This window comes from Eretmochelys imbricata, chromosome 8 (assembly GCF_965152235.1).
Source record: "Eretmochelys imbricata isolate rEreImb1 chromosome 8, rEreImb1.hap1, whole genome shotgun sequence".
NCBI lineage: Eukaryota > Metazoa > Chordata > Testudines > Cheloniidae > Eretmochelys > Eretmochelys imbricata.
In genome coordinates this window covers 90,911,041-90,925,351 of record NC_135579.1, presented here as the reverse complement: position 1 = coordinate 90,925,351, position 14,311 = coordinate 90,911,041, and the positions used below count along the sequence as shown (strand labels likewise).

General features: G+C 41.5%; 2 protein-coding genes across 2 annotated transcripts in view; one reads left to right on the top strand and one right to left on the bottom strand.

The window, feature by feature from the left end:
- The window catches only part of ITGB3BP (integrin subunit beta 3 binding protein), a 51,181-nt gene that overhangs the window by 10,370 nt on the left and 26,500 nt on the right, over positions 1-14,311 (bottom strand). The window contains exons 4-7 of the mRNA XM_077825317.1: positions 14,006-14,081; positions 6,272-6,350; positions 4,599-4,692; positions 3,910-3,969 (exon numbers count right to left, since the gene is read on the bottom strand). Coding sequence (XP_077681443.1) covers positions 3,910-3,969; positions 4,599-4,692; positions 6,272-6,350; positions 14,006-14,081 — 309 coding nt within the window. The remainder of the gene's footprint in view (positions 1-3,909; positions 3,970-4,598; positions 4,693-6,271; positions 6,351-14,005; positions 14,082-14,311) is intronic.
- Positions 1-14,311, top strand: part of ALG6 (ALG6 alpha-1,3-glucosyltransferase) — an 85,811-nt gene that overhangs the window by 49,363 nt on the left and 22,137 nt on the right. The window lies entirely within an intron of this gene.

The window sequence follows — 14,311 nt, the reverse complement described above, 5'->3', positions numbered from 1 at the left end:
AGCAAACTGACTAGATTTCATCTCTTGGCAGCTGCTCTAGAGTTTGCTTACATTTTATTCAAAAACATTTTGTTTACTGTAAATGCTAGTCATGGACAAACAATGATGCCATTTTTTATGCTGATCACACAAAATGATATACTGAGTTCTACATAATGCTGCCCATTGACTAAGGAATTTTCTGTATTAAGTTGTTTTAAGCAGAGGTTGTTTATGTAAAGTAAATAAATTTCATGCCTCACCATGTGATGATAATGTGACATTCCATCTGTATCAAGCCACAGAATAGTCATAGATTTCAAGTTTTGAGCGTAACTAATTAAAAATAATTATGAAAAAGAACCACATCCAAAACTAAAAGGGTAAAGTAAAAAAATCTCCAAATACTTTCTTATATCACACTTTTTCTTTGCTCCTCTTTTTCCCATATTTTTAAAGACAGCAAAATGAAGCTCAGTCCTTGTTGAAGTAGAATTAAAATAGATAAAGTTGTAACAAAGTTGATAAACTTATTAAAGTGGTAACTATGCTTCTGCCCTACTTTCAGACAATGAATTCAGATTCAGGGTGAAAATCTCATCTAACAAGCATGATAGTTGGCATGGGCTAGTTTCTGTAGCACAAATGGGCCTATACATTTGCTTCACTGTGGCAGCTAGAAAGCATTCACAAGAGATGTTTCAGAGTAACAGCCGTGTTAGTCTGTATTCGCAAAAAGAAAAGGAGTACTTGTGGCACCTTAGAGACTAACCAATTTATTTGAGCATAAGCTTTCGTGAGCTACAGCTCACTTCATCGGATGCAAGAGAGGCACCAGCTGCCTGCCAGCAATGGCCCAAGATGCTCTCCATTGGTTTTCACTGGCCAAGAGGCTCAGGAGTCCATTGTGAAGATAGCAGCGCAGACTTCCCCTCACGCTTTTCAAAATCTCAGCTTACACAAATGATCAAATTCCACCAAAAAAGATGGTGCAACTTGTTCCTTTTCTCTCTGTCATAGTCTCCTTTGAGCCAGCAAGACTGTCTTGAATTTCATTTTTTTTTTTTCCACTGTAGGAGGAGAATTCCCCACAGCAGGAGGTGTAGGGAGGGATCTGCAGCTGGGCAGAGGCAATCCACGTTGATTTGATGGCTTGCTATCTGGAACAGTTTCTGTTGGTTGGAACTTATGGTGGACAAAAAGTTCATCTTCCTTTTGCCGTTACAACATAGGATAGTAGAAATTCCCTCCTTTTTATTTTTTTCAATTACACGTATCTACATTTTAAATTAATTGATGGGCTCACATTTATCTGTCATCAGAGAATAATGGGTACTTGATAGGGGGTGTGGGGGGGGAAAGCAGGAAGAACACATGTAGGGGTTAGTGAGTCAATGGTAGTGGACTGACTACTAATGGCTACAGTGTTTCATCGGATTATTTCTTCACCAGGGAATTTCAGAAGTCCATGAAAACGCAAAGAACCTGTGTTCTTATCCAACTTGTTCTTATCCTTCATGTTATTAGAAATTACTACTCTCCTAGTGAGACTCCGATCATACCTGTCTGTTATATGTCTCCCTAAATCCATCAGGTAAAACAGAGAGGGAAGTTTGTTTACATCTGAAAGAAACTTTGTAATGACAACATACTTGAGTTATGAAATGAACAGAGGCACTAGAAGCCCTAACTTAGTATGAGATGCACGTCAAATATTTTATTGGATATGGATCAACTATTGTCCAGATTCATGATGGTTGTTTACACCTTTGCTACAGAAAGATGGATTTTTTTTTAAAGTTTAGAATTTGTAGAACGTTGTAGAGATTTGGGGGGGAGGGGTTGAAAGGCCTGTTGCTAGGAATTTAGTTTTGCTTGTTGTATACATTAGAAGATATTAATTATTATTTATTAAACACAGCAAAAGAAAGGAGGAGAAAAAGGCAAAAAAATTGTAGCTTTAAAAAACCAAGTCAGTCTTCATATTAAATTCCTTTATAGTCTCTTCTCCCTCTCTCTATATTGACAGATTTTAAAACAAAAAATTCTTTCTTGGATGGTTTTTTAAAATGACATTAAATATTTTTGTTGGGGGGAAAAAAGTATTAATTATATACTGTAGCTCTCAGGTTTTGTAGTTTAAGTCTGATCCTGTTTCTTCCTAAAATAAACCAACTGCACAAGAGAATAGAATAACAAGAGATAGGAAAAGGCATCTCTGTCTCTGTTGCTTGCAGGTTGGCTGATTGAAGACTACAGATACATGACCCAGTTAGCTCCTCTTGGACACCAGCTCTACTTACCTGGGCCTGGTAAATGGTTGGCTAGGATCGTCTTATTTCCCTTTGGCCAGTATAGGGGAGGCACAAATTTTAATTTTGATCAGCCCACTCGGGAATCATTTTTATGACCTTGCCAAACTGGCTGTGCCCAAGAGTGGCAAGGTTATATTTACCTTGGCTGGCTAAGCAAGACTCTTTTTAGAGAACAAGCAAACAGAGAAAGAGGACAGGAATAATAATACCAGCTAGCTCTTATACAGGGCTTTCCATCAAAGTGCTTAAATAGGAGGTCAGTATCATTATCCCCATTTTATAGATATGAAAATAAGGCACAGAGAGGGGAAATGACTTGCCTAAGGTCACCCAGCCAATCAGTGGCAGAGCTGGAGCCGGAATCCAGATCTGCGAGTTCCAATCCAGTGTTCTATTCACTAGGCCACACTGATGCCTAACAAAGACAGGAGTGGAAACTGACATGAAGGAAGGGGTTTGCATCTTTGGAGTTGCTTAGGGTACAGCCTTGGAAATGGATACTGTTGTTTTGGTTCCCTTTCCTCACTTGATCCAGTCACAACATCTTTCAGGATCAGCAAAAAGGCCCAGTGATGAGATGGTAAATCTCTGGTTCCCAGAATGCAGTGGAGTGGAGTGCAGATTACTTTGATGGTGATGCTGCTGCTCCAAAGCTTCCTGCTACATTAAGTGCCATGTGCTTTCCAGAAAAGAAGTTCCCTTAAATAGAATCATAGAATCATAGAATATCAGGGTTGGAAGGGACCCCTGAAGGTCATCTAGTCCAACCCCCTGCTTGAAGCAGGATGGTGTCAATCTCATCAAAGTTGTGCAGTCAGAACAAATTTACAATAGTTATATATTGACACTGCTTCTTGTCTTAAAGATGACACTGGTCTGCTGCTGTAACAATTCACCAGAAAGTTTGGAAGCCCCCAATCAACAATACATTACACTAACTCAGTTCGCACCATTTCTTTGTTTTGTACTTGCCGTTTGTTGTAGTTAGAAACTTCTTAGCACGTCTCTTTCTCTACCCTACAAAGGTATTCATTCTAGTGTCCTAGGGCACGCACATTCTTTTTCCACTGCAGTTTCAATTGAGTTTTTAATCAATTCTATAAGGATTTGTATCTGTCAGAATAAGTTATGAAATGATGTAATATTTAGTATTTCAGTGTCCTCAGGAGTGTACTAGTCATCTCACAATTTAGATAAGGTGAGATGGTCTCTGACTCAAAAAGATGCAAAGAAAGTTGTGTGCGAGGGAAGACAGGATGAACATGAGCAACTGCTGGATGATATGTTTATAAGGAAAAAGGCTAAAGGGCCTGATTGAAGTCAATGGCCTTTGGATCAGGCCCCAATGCACTACTAATACGTAAATGCCCTCCTTATGCATTGTTTCTGCAATAAGAACTTCTGTATATAACTAACTAGGCTAAAAAGAAACGAAGTTTCAAAGAACATAAAAGAAAAATTAATTTAGTCTATATATAGGAAGGAAACATAAATCTGATATGGTTCTTTGCTAAAGGTTATTTGAAGACTTTCAAAAGGAAGTCACTGAAAGGAACCCAATGATGGATATTAACCATCAAAGCAGATGCTAGGTAAATTAAAAAATAAATATTACCTCGGGCAGGATGTTTTGCATTACTCCTCCTCAGCAGCTTTTGTTTTTCTGCTTGAGCCACTAATGAATAAAGCACATTTAAAGGTCAAGAAAACTTTACTCTAACAATTTTAATGAAAGCAGATAAAGACAAGTTACCTCGTCTTTACCCCCCCTCCCCCCAAGCAGATGGATTTTTTAAAAGGATAATAAAAACAGCACACATTGTTGGCTAAAAATCATTATAAAAAACGATCTGCAAAGCCCAAGCACGTCGTCTCAAATTAGTGCTTATGTCCCACCCATTATTTTTCTTCCAATCTTTCCCTCTGATGATAACATGGCACTTTGTCTCAAGTTCAGAGATGAGAGGAATGGTTCTTCTCCGTTACGGTCAGCAGAAATGCGTGCATGCCTCCAGACAAAGGGTTCTATAGGTTCATGGAGGTTTGACATCTTGTTTACATCAGTCTCCTGGACCTGGCAATCTCATGCCCTATCCTGAATGTAGTTGCTCTGGTTAGTAATGTAAGCATAAAGACAGTATCAAACACTAGCATTCTATTTACAAAAACTTCTGTTTGTATTACAGTAGCACCTAGTATTAGTGATTCTATTCATGCAGAATTTAAAATTAGCGTATTTGGAATAAAATCTGATAAGTGTTAGTTGTCAAATTATAGTAAAGAGATAAAATGGTTGAAGCTTACTTAGAACTTTGGTCTTCTGCACTTCAGCTTTCAAGTTACAGGATGAGTCTGAGATGCCAAAAATATTTTCAAGCTCTCTACTGCCCTCTAAAGCCTGAAAGTAGAATTAAAAACAATATTAATTTTATTCCTAAACCAACAAATTGCTATATAGACTGACAGAGAGACAAGGTAGGTGAGGTAATATCTTCTATTGAATCAACTTCTGTTGGTGAGAGAGACAAGCTTTTGAGCTTACACAGAGCTCTTCTTCAGGTATTACCTCACCCACCTTGTCTCGCTGAAGTCTGGGGACCAACACAGTTACAACACTGCATAAACAGTCTAACAAACATTTTCAATGCAACTTATAATTAACAACCCACTCTAGCAAAGGGTAAAATTTTCACAAACACCTAAGTAACTTAAGTAAATGAAAGACACTGGGACTTAGGCTCCTAAGTAAGTAGGTCACTTTTGAAAATGGAACTTGTGTGTTTTTGAAAACATTATTTGAAAACTCTTGTTATGGTTTGCTTCATTTATATATCTTCAGCTTTTTAAATAAAGAGATTCACACCTGATCCCCACAAAAACAATTCTGGTACTTGTATAAATTTGCCTTAATATGTTACTAAAGAAAGAAAATCTATCAGCTTTTAAGATTCTCTTGCATATGGTCTTCAACAATAAATCTAAAAATCCCCACTGTATCAATTTCATTAGCAAGGCCAAGATTTTATTTTTAAATGTATTTGTAAAAGCCAAATTGAAAATTTTTAATTGAAGAATTTCAAAAATAGTGCCAGGGTGTCAATCTAAATAAGTCTTTTTGAAACAACAGTGTGTGTGTAACAGCATGAGTAAGTAAAATAAAACAATTTGAATAGGCTGAATTATTTCTGAGGATATTGAAGTAAACAAGAGAACTTTGTCATGAATTTATTGAGTACAGAGAATATAAATAAACCACATTGTGTGTGATAAACAGACTCCATCAAAAGTTGACACATTAAAAATGAATTAAATAGTATGATGACTTCAACACAAATAGATGTTTAATTTTCAAGTCCTTACATACAAGAGTAGGACTGACAGAAGCTAGGACTGGATGACAAGGGCTGAATCACTTGATAATTGCTCAGTTCGGTTCATTCTCCCTGAACCACTGGCCACTGTCAGAAGACAAGCAAGATGGACCATTCTTATGTTCTAATGAAATCTATGCAGCAATAATTTATAACTCTGTCAATACTACTTAGTAATGACCTTACATAGTATAATTTCTATACAACTTAGACACAGGGATAAAAGTTAAAAACAGATCTTTTGGCTAACTGGTTTAGAGGTATAAATTTTGCTTTGGCTGCAGGATTTGTTCAAGATTCAAATCCTGGACAAGCAAAGATGTTCCTGTGTCATACAGGGGGTCAGACCAGATGATCACAATGGTCTCTTCTGGCCTTGGAATCCATGAATAAAAAACCTATTGTGCCAATGTACTTTGAAAAGTGACTTGGGAAAAAAAAATTGAATGGTATGGTGAGCTTCTATATTTGTCTCTCAATGATTTTCAGGTCAAAAGCTTTGTTTTCTTGCCTTTAAATCTCAAAGAATACTGTATATAAGATTTTATTTTCTTCAAGTTTATTTTTAAAGTACATTAAGAAAATTAATGCCACTAGAAGACAGACCTGTAAACTTGTTAAGCTTTGTCTCATTTTCAGAAATCTCACCAATGAATATTCAACTTCAGACTGCAACACCATAAACCTACATAAAAAAGAAATGATTTAAATCAATGATGTCAGGATCTATTGGGAATAATCATTTTAAAAGTCTTTCTTAGAGGCCCCCACAACAACAGTACGGTCTCAGCACTAAGTAAACAATAGTTAGTTTATCCTGATAACACTACTGTGAAGTAGGAAAATATCATCTTTGTTTTAAAAATGGGGAACTCAGGCCCAGAGAAATTAAGGCTATGTCTACACTACAGCTGAACAAGCCTCCAAGTCCAGGTAGACGGACACATGCTAGCGGGCCTTGAAGCTAGTGTGCTAAAAATAGTAATGTGGATGTTGCAGCTCAAGCTCTCAAGCCTAGGGGGTCAGGTGAGCTTGAGAGCCTGAGCCACAATCTTCATACTTTAAAAAAAAAAAAAATGTTTTTAAACCTGTTTGCTCGAGCCTCTCTAGTGCGAGTTTCAGAGTAACAGCCGTGTTAGTCTGTATTCGCAAAAAGAAAAGGAGTACTTGTGGCACCTTAGAGACTAACCAATTTATTTGAGCATAAGCATGCATCCGATGAAGTGAGCTGTAGCTCATGAAAGCTTATGCTCAAATAAATTGGTTAGTCTCTAAGGTGCCACAAGTACTCCTTTTCTAGTGCGAGTCTATCTACTGGAGTTGGGAGGCTTGCTCCCACTTCCAGTGTAGACATACCCAATCCGACTTGCCCATGATCACATAAAAAGGCTGTGGCACAACCAGGAATTGAACCCATGCAGTCTCACGTCAGTGACTTAACCAATAGACCATTTTTCAGTCCACAGACTTTTTCTAATACTAATGTAAAGATTAGTCAGTTTTTAGAGGTTGATGAGTTTAGTAAGAAAAGCAAAGTAGTACACAATTGGATCAGGTTCTAAATGGCAGATTATTCAGTGTACGATTGAGGATGTGCACTAAATACTTATGAGGGAAAACTGTCAAATGTTCTTCTAACAAAGACTTAGAACAGGTTCTCTTTGTAGCATGTCAGCATAGAAATCAAATATGGACAAATGGGAAAACATCCATTCACATTTTTTTCCCCAACAAAAGGAAGGATCTCATTGTCATACTGAGCCTTATGGAAAAAGAAAGTTAGTATTATTGCATTTTTACACAGCAACAGATGGTTAGACAGAAGAGGAAATGCCAATGTCAGTGTATCATACAATATATTTTCCCCTCAGAACATAAAGCGTATGGAAGTTCACATAAAATATTACTATGTAGGTGTTTGTTTGTACATGTGCTTTATTGACATGTCACTAACTGCTGTTCACAAATTTTGCAGTTATTTTTGAACATATTGAATACAAACATTTACAGGTCGAAAGTGACTATGCTTACTTGAATGGGTTTGCATTTGCAAGGTTACCACCACTTGGAAACAATGGTATATACATTGACCAGAGATTTAATGTATCATGGGATTAAGAGTACTGTATTTGCATGGATTAAGAGTTTTCTACACTAAAAACAAGACATTTGTAAATATTTGCCTAAAGAGATTATGACTATTCAAAGATAATTTTTTTTAAGGTCCAAAGGGAGCCATTATGATCATCAAGCCTGGCCATACAACCTCGCTCAAAAGTTTCTGCATCAAGCCCATAATTTCTTTTTGAGCTACAACATACCTTTTAGACCATACCTTGACTTAAAATCTTCCAGTGATGGAGAGTCAACCATGTCCCTACGTTAATTATTCCAATTGTTAATTACTCTCTTGGGATTTTAGTTTAAGCATGAAGAAAAAAAAAAAACCTGTTTCATATGAAGGTACTGTAGTGAATTCTTCCATAATTGAAACCATTTTAGTTGATTAACTTTGACATTCATTTGTGACTTCCCCACAAATTCCATGTACCCAGTGGTGAGCTGGAGCCGGGTCCCACCGGTTTGCTAGAACCGGTTGTTAAATTTAGAAGCCCTTTTAGAACCGGTTGTTTCGCGAGGGACAACCAGTTCTAAAAGGGCTTCTAAATTTAACCGGCCCAAAGTGGCGCCGACTTCATGGGTGCTCCAGCCCTGGAGCACCCAAGGGGAAAATTTGGTGGGTGCAGACCCACCGGCAGCTCCCTGCCACACCCCCGGCCACAGCTCACCTCACCTCCGCTCTGCCTCCTCCCCTGAACACGCCGCCCTGCTCTGCTTCTCCGCCTCGCCCCCCCCCCCCTTTTTCCCGCAAATCAGGTGTTTGCGCGGGAAGCTGGGGCAGGCTGAGAAGCAGGCGGCAGCTTCGTGCTCAGGCCCAGGGAGGCAGAGCAGAGGTGAGCTGGGGCAGGGGGGCGCGATGAGGGCCGCCTGCACCGCAGCAGGTAACCTGGGGGGGGGACGGGACGACAGGGGAACCGCTCCCCGCCCCAGCTCACCGCCACCCTCAGCCTGAGCGGGAAGCCGCAGCCTGCTTCTCAGCCTTCCCCGGCTTCCCGCCGAACAGCTGATTCACGGGAAGCGGGGGGGGGGGGGGGGGGGCGGAGAAGCAGAGCAGGGCGGTGGGTTCAGGGGTGGAGGCGGAGCGGAGGTGAGGTGAGCTGGGGCCGGGCACGGGGTGGGGAGCTGCCGGTGGGGGTTTTCCCCGTGGGTGCTCCAGCCCCGGAGCACCCAGGGAGTCGGTGCCTAAGGCACCACTTTTGGTGTGATCAGTGGCTGAGCGGCCGCTCCCCCGCAGCTACACTCCCACGTCCCTAGGAGCCAGAGGGACCTGCTGGATGCTTCCTGGGAGCTGCCCCAGGTAAGCATCGCCTGGACTCCCCACCTCGCCCCCCGGCAGGTGCCTCTGGCTCTTAGGGGTGGGGTGGGCACCCACTACGGTGGCCCACGAGACCCTCCTGCCCGATTCTGGGGGCAGTCAGGGGACAGGGGAGGGGGGTGGATGGGGCAGGAGTCCTGGGGGGAGCATCAGGGAACACGGGGGGGTTGGATGGGGCAGGAAGCCCCGGGGGGTGGGGGTGGGCAATGACCCGCTTGTCGGGTGAGGAGGGAACCTGTTGTTTAGATTTTGGCAGCTCATCACTGCATGTACCTTTAGTAAAACATGTATGCAGTGTAATTGTAGCCATGTAGGTCCCAGAATATGAGAGAGATTAGGTGGGTGACGCAAAGTCTTTTATGATACCAACTTCTGTTGGTGAGAACAATAAAAGATCCAATAAAGGATATTACTCACCCACCTTGTCACTTTAGTAAAATGTTTTCCAAAAATTAATAAAACCTACAAGTAAACCCACAGCTTTTAGTTTAAAAAAATTAACTATCATGAAAGAGGATTTAAATGCCATGCTCAAAATGAAAAAGATCAAGGTAAATTTTAAAATTGGTGTCCCTTTATCATAAGTCAAAGCAGGTTAAGTTCCAGATCTGTATGGGAATCTACTAGCATGGTCCCCTGAGTTTGTGCAGATTGAGATGAAAGGTCAGGACATAAGACACTTTTCTGGCATTCTTAAATTGTAAGGTAGGTATCAGGGTCAGTGTATGTGGATCTCTTTGCAGGACTGCGTCCGTAGTTTTCAATGATCACTTAATGAATTACAGTCACTGATATAGCTGAAGGATTTGAATTCCTAACAACTAGAGTGCTGCTTACTGTTCTAGTGGGCTCCACCACTCAAATGATATTTAGTATCCTGCAATAAAGGAATCCCACACTTAAGCAAAAAGATGAAGCATCTAGTAAAATAAAAAGAACCTTCTGAAATACCTTTATCAAAAGGAAGAGCTCTAACTCCAAGCATAAGAAAAAAAAATAATGCTTATTCAAATAAACATTGCATTTTCTGAAAAATGATAGAAACTACTTAAGATTTGGAGGAAGTGAATAAAAATTCCTGTTTGACTGAAGCTGCTAAATTTTCAGTTATAGGCAGGGTTGATAGAGCCGCCTATTATTAAAGTTGCCTGACAATTATCAGACCCTTTTTTCAGTTGCTTATAACTTTACCAGACTTTAGATTGAAATTTTTCATGCCAGGTGTTGGCCTCACACTGAACTTCTTAGGAAACTTTCAGACAAAATGGTTCTGCTGTTTCCAAGAATGAGGCTAGGAAAAAATAAATTTTGCCCATTTAAAAAAATTCTCATGACCTTTTCTTTGAACAGCTTGAGTATCCCCATGCTTTGGGGCAAGTCCTTGAAAACTGGCAGAGGGTGGTCTTTGTGTCACCTTGTGCCTTTTGTCACCCCTATGAAAATCCACCCAGATCTGGCTGCATTATAAATCTTTGAAAAAAAATCACAATTTGCACATGTTCAGTAGAGCCTACTTAGATTTTAGCATCTAAAATCTCTGAAAATTCTATCCTTAGTGAGTATGCTTGAGCCTCGCAGATCTCCTAATGCTGACCAGACTGCACATACACCATCCACAGGATTCTTGCCTCATTCAGTGCACAGGATGGGTGGACCAGCTCTGGAGATGAGTCAAGGTTGTATAATGAAGGAGACCATTGTCTACAGGACAAATTGAACAATGAGCAAAAAACAAAATATTGAATAGCTGCTCAGTAAGCAAGCACTGTCCATCCTGTGTACTGAATGAGGCAAGGGTGCAGTGGAAAAAATAGTATGCAATCATGTAATTAAATACTGTATCAATGCATATGCCCAAGGGGAATAAATTATATTTGCACAGGCATTGACTTGGCAACCTTACTAGTGTTTTTTAATGGTGTTTTTTTGTAATATTCTAGGTTTTTGTTTTTATTTTAAACAAACTGAAAAAATAGATTCCCTCAAGGCATCATGACACCCACATGGTTCATAAGCAGGATGGAAACTTGAGATCCACCACATAGACTTTTCCCAATTGAGTTAACAGAGTAACTGACAGCAGCAGTAGATTGTCATTCTTTATGTGGACCAGCATGGGAGGGAGAAAAGACACACCCTTGACAGTAGGTTTCACAGATATTTGCTGACAGCAGAGGAATGATGAGACTCAGAAATCTTTGGTTTTGTTCCAGGCTCTTGAGGGGAGTGTACTCTAGAGGGCACAGACTCTTCTGCCCATTCCCCACAAACCAGACATCTTCTGTACCTTCCCCTCCTAATTGTCCCTGTCCCAGTCTCATTCTCCTAGTCAGTCCCAGTTTTCACTCCTCAGGTTTCTCATCTAGGCCCTATCCCCTTTGCTCAGACAGTCCTAGTCTCTCCCCTCCAGGCTTGCTCTCTGAGTACTAAATCTTCCTCCCTACGCCCAATGTCTCCCTGTCCCCATATCCAATCCCAGTTCTTCCCTACCTATCCCAATTCTTTGTCCCCAATTTCCTTGCACAGCTAGTCCTAGTTCCCTCGTTCCAGGTCCTCATCTGATCTCTCTCCTTCCCCCCTGCTGACTCCTAGTCCTACTCTCCTCATTCAGTCTCCTCTCCCTCACCTCCTCGCTGGCTCCTCATCCCAGTCTCTCTGCCCAGCGAGTTCTAGTTCTTCCTCTGCACCCGAACTCCCCATCCAATCTCAGGGTTCTTTGCCACTGCAGCCAACTGGTTCCTAGTCCGTGTTTCTCTAACCAACTTCCAGTAGCTTCTCTCCCCTCCCCCCATTCCAGTCCCAGTCTCCCCAAACTCCTTGTTCCAATCTATTCTTTTTCCTCCCCCTCTGCATTTCAGGTGGCTTCCTCCTCCACGCTGCCAGGGTGGTAGCAGAGGGGCGCTTAGAGCACAGGATCCCTGCTTTCAGTTCCAATGCCCAGCCCCAAGCAGCTGGGGGCAGCAATAACAGGGAAAGTCCAGCTTGACCCCTGTAGCCCTGGCTGGAAAATGGTTAGTTGCTCTGTACATGCACAGTCTGGTCACACACAGGAGCAAGGAGGGGAGAGAGCATGATCAATGGGAATGGAATCCACCAAGTCTATTCAAACTGCAATTTTTCAAAGGCTTATACCTTGGCAAAATCTGGATAGATTTTCAAAGGGATAGCAAAAATCACATTGCTGACACAAAGGCCATTACCTGCCAAATTTCAAGGCCCTGCTTCAAAGCAAGGGGCAATAGAGATATTCAAAGAAAAGTTCACCCAGCATTTAACATAGGCACAAACAACATGTGTCTTCCCTAGCTTCATTCTTGGAAACAGCGGAACCATTTTGGATGAAATTTCCCCCCAAAATTCAACCTCAAGCAGATACCTGGCATAGAAAATTTCAACCAAACTGTTAAAGTTTGGTAAAATTATAAGCAACAGAAAACAGAGTCTTATAATTAAGGCTAAGATTTTGTCAAGGACATTTTTAGTAAAAGTCACAGACAGGTCATGGGCAAAAAAAAGAAAATTTCAGGGAAGCTTCAGAGTAACAGCCGTGTTAGTCTGTATTCGCAAAAAGAAAAGGAGGACTTGTGGCACCTTAGAGACTAACCAACTTATTTGAGCATGAGCTGACGTTTACTAAAAATATATCTCATAAAATGGGGATGTTTAGGTGCCTGAAGCAGGGCAGATGCACAGGGGCTAGGAGCTGCCTGCAGCAGCTAGGGGTTGTGGGGTACCCCGTCGCATGCAGCTCCAGGGGCCCCCCGCTGCCTGTGGGGGTCAGGAGCTGTGGGATACCCCCATCTCCCATGTCGGCTGGGAGCTGCGGGGTAACCCCATCGGCAGCAGGCCAGGAGCTGTGGGGGTTCCCCTACCGTGGCTAGGAGCTGCAGGGCTCCCTGCCGGTGGCGGCGCCTGCAGGCTCAGGGATTCTCCCACCCCTGTGGCAGCTGGGGGTTTGGGGGTCCTGTACCAGGGGCTCTGGGATTCCCTAGTTGCCCATGGAGGCTGGGAGCTGGGGGTTCCCCTGCTGCCTGCGGCGGCTTGGAGCTCCGGGGGCCACCAGAGGCACTAGGCATACCCTGCAGTTCCCTGCCCCCGCTGGAGGCGGGGGAACCCTGCAGCTCCCGACCACCACAGGCTGAAGTCACAGAGGTTGCTGCAAGTCACAGATTCCATGACTTCCGTGACCTACATGACTAAATCATGTTATAATGGGCAGTACCAGACAACCTTAATATGTATCACGCTACCACCCCACCTATAATATATTTTACCAACTCTGACTCCTATTCAGCAAAATACTTAAGCATTCCTTCTTTATGCACACCTTATGTCCATCCCTGTTTAGCAAAGCACCTGAGCAGCCACCTAACTTGATGTATCTGCTTAAGTGCTTTGTTGAATTGAGGCCTATAAATGTCCATCACTGTCAGAAGGCTTATGTACTAAAGTCAGTTTGCAGCAAGAAAAATAAGATTCTTATGGGAACATTTTAGCAAAACAAATATACATTTGAAGTCAGAATCATGACCCATCATGATGAGAGGTATCAAAATCAACCACTAGAATTTGGCAATACATCTTTACCACAAGCAATGCTTCCAGCAAAATCTAAAGAGCTTGCACATGTGAAACAGTTTGGAAAAACAAAACACATTCCTTAATTAGAATACTGCCATTATGGTTGGGATTTCTAACAATGGGTATGGGAGTTAGGTTACCAAATCCCATGGAAAAATCAGAGTTGGGTGTCCAACTCCCTTAGCTGCTTTAGAAAACCCTACCCTGGATAATCTCAAAGTATAAAAGAACAATCATTCCAAGTTTTATTTCTCTAAGGAAATAGTCACTTCCCTCATAACTGAAAATGATGCCATTTTATCACCACAGACTGGTATACTTACTTATCATACTCTTCTGTTTGAGATTGCCCTCTTCTGGATAAACCGATTTCTGAGTCGTTCAGCTGATTTCTGTCTCCTAAGAAGCCCATATTAAAGAAAGAAACAAAAATACAGATAAAAATGAAACAGGTGTACTGTATGTAGTTGGAAGCAGTAGAAAAAAAAGAGGCGTTAGCATGCATCCTGACTACAGAAAAATCTCTTAAAAACAGCTTGCTTATGAAACAAGGATCACGGTCCCACTAACAAACACACAAACTTTTTTTTTTTTTAATTTGTCACCTCAGTGGCTTCTGTAGCTTTTAG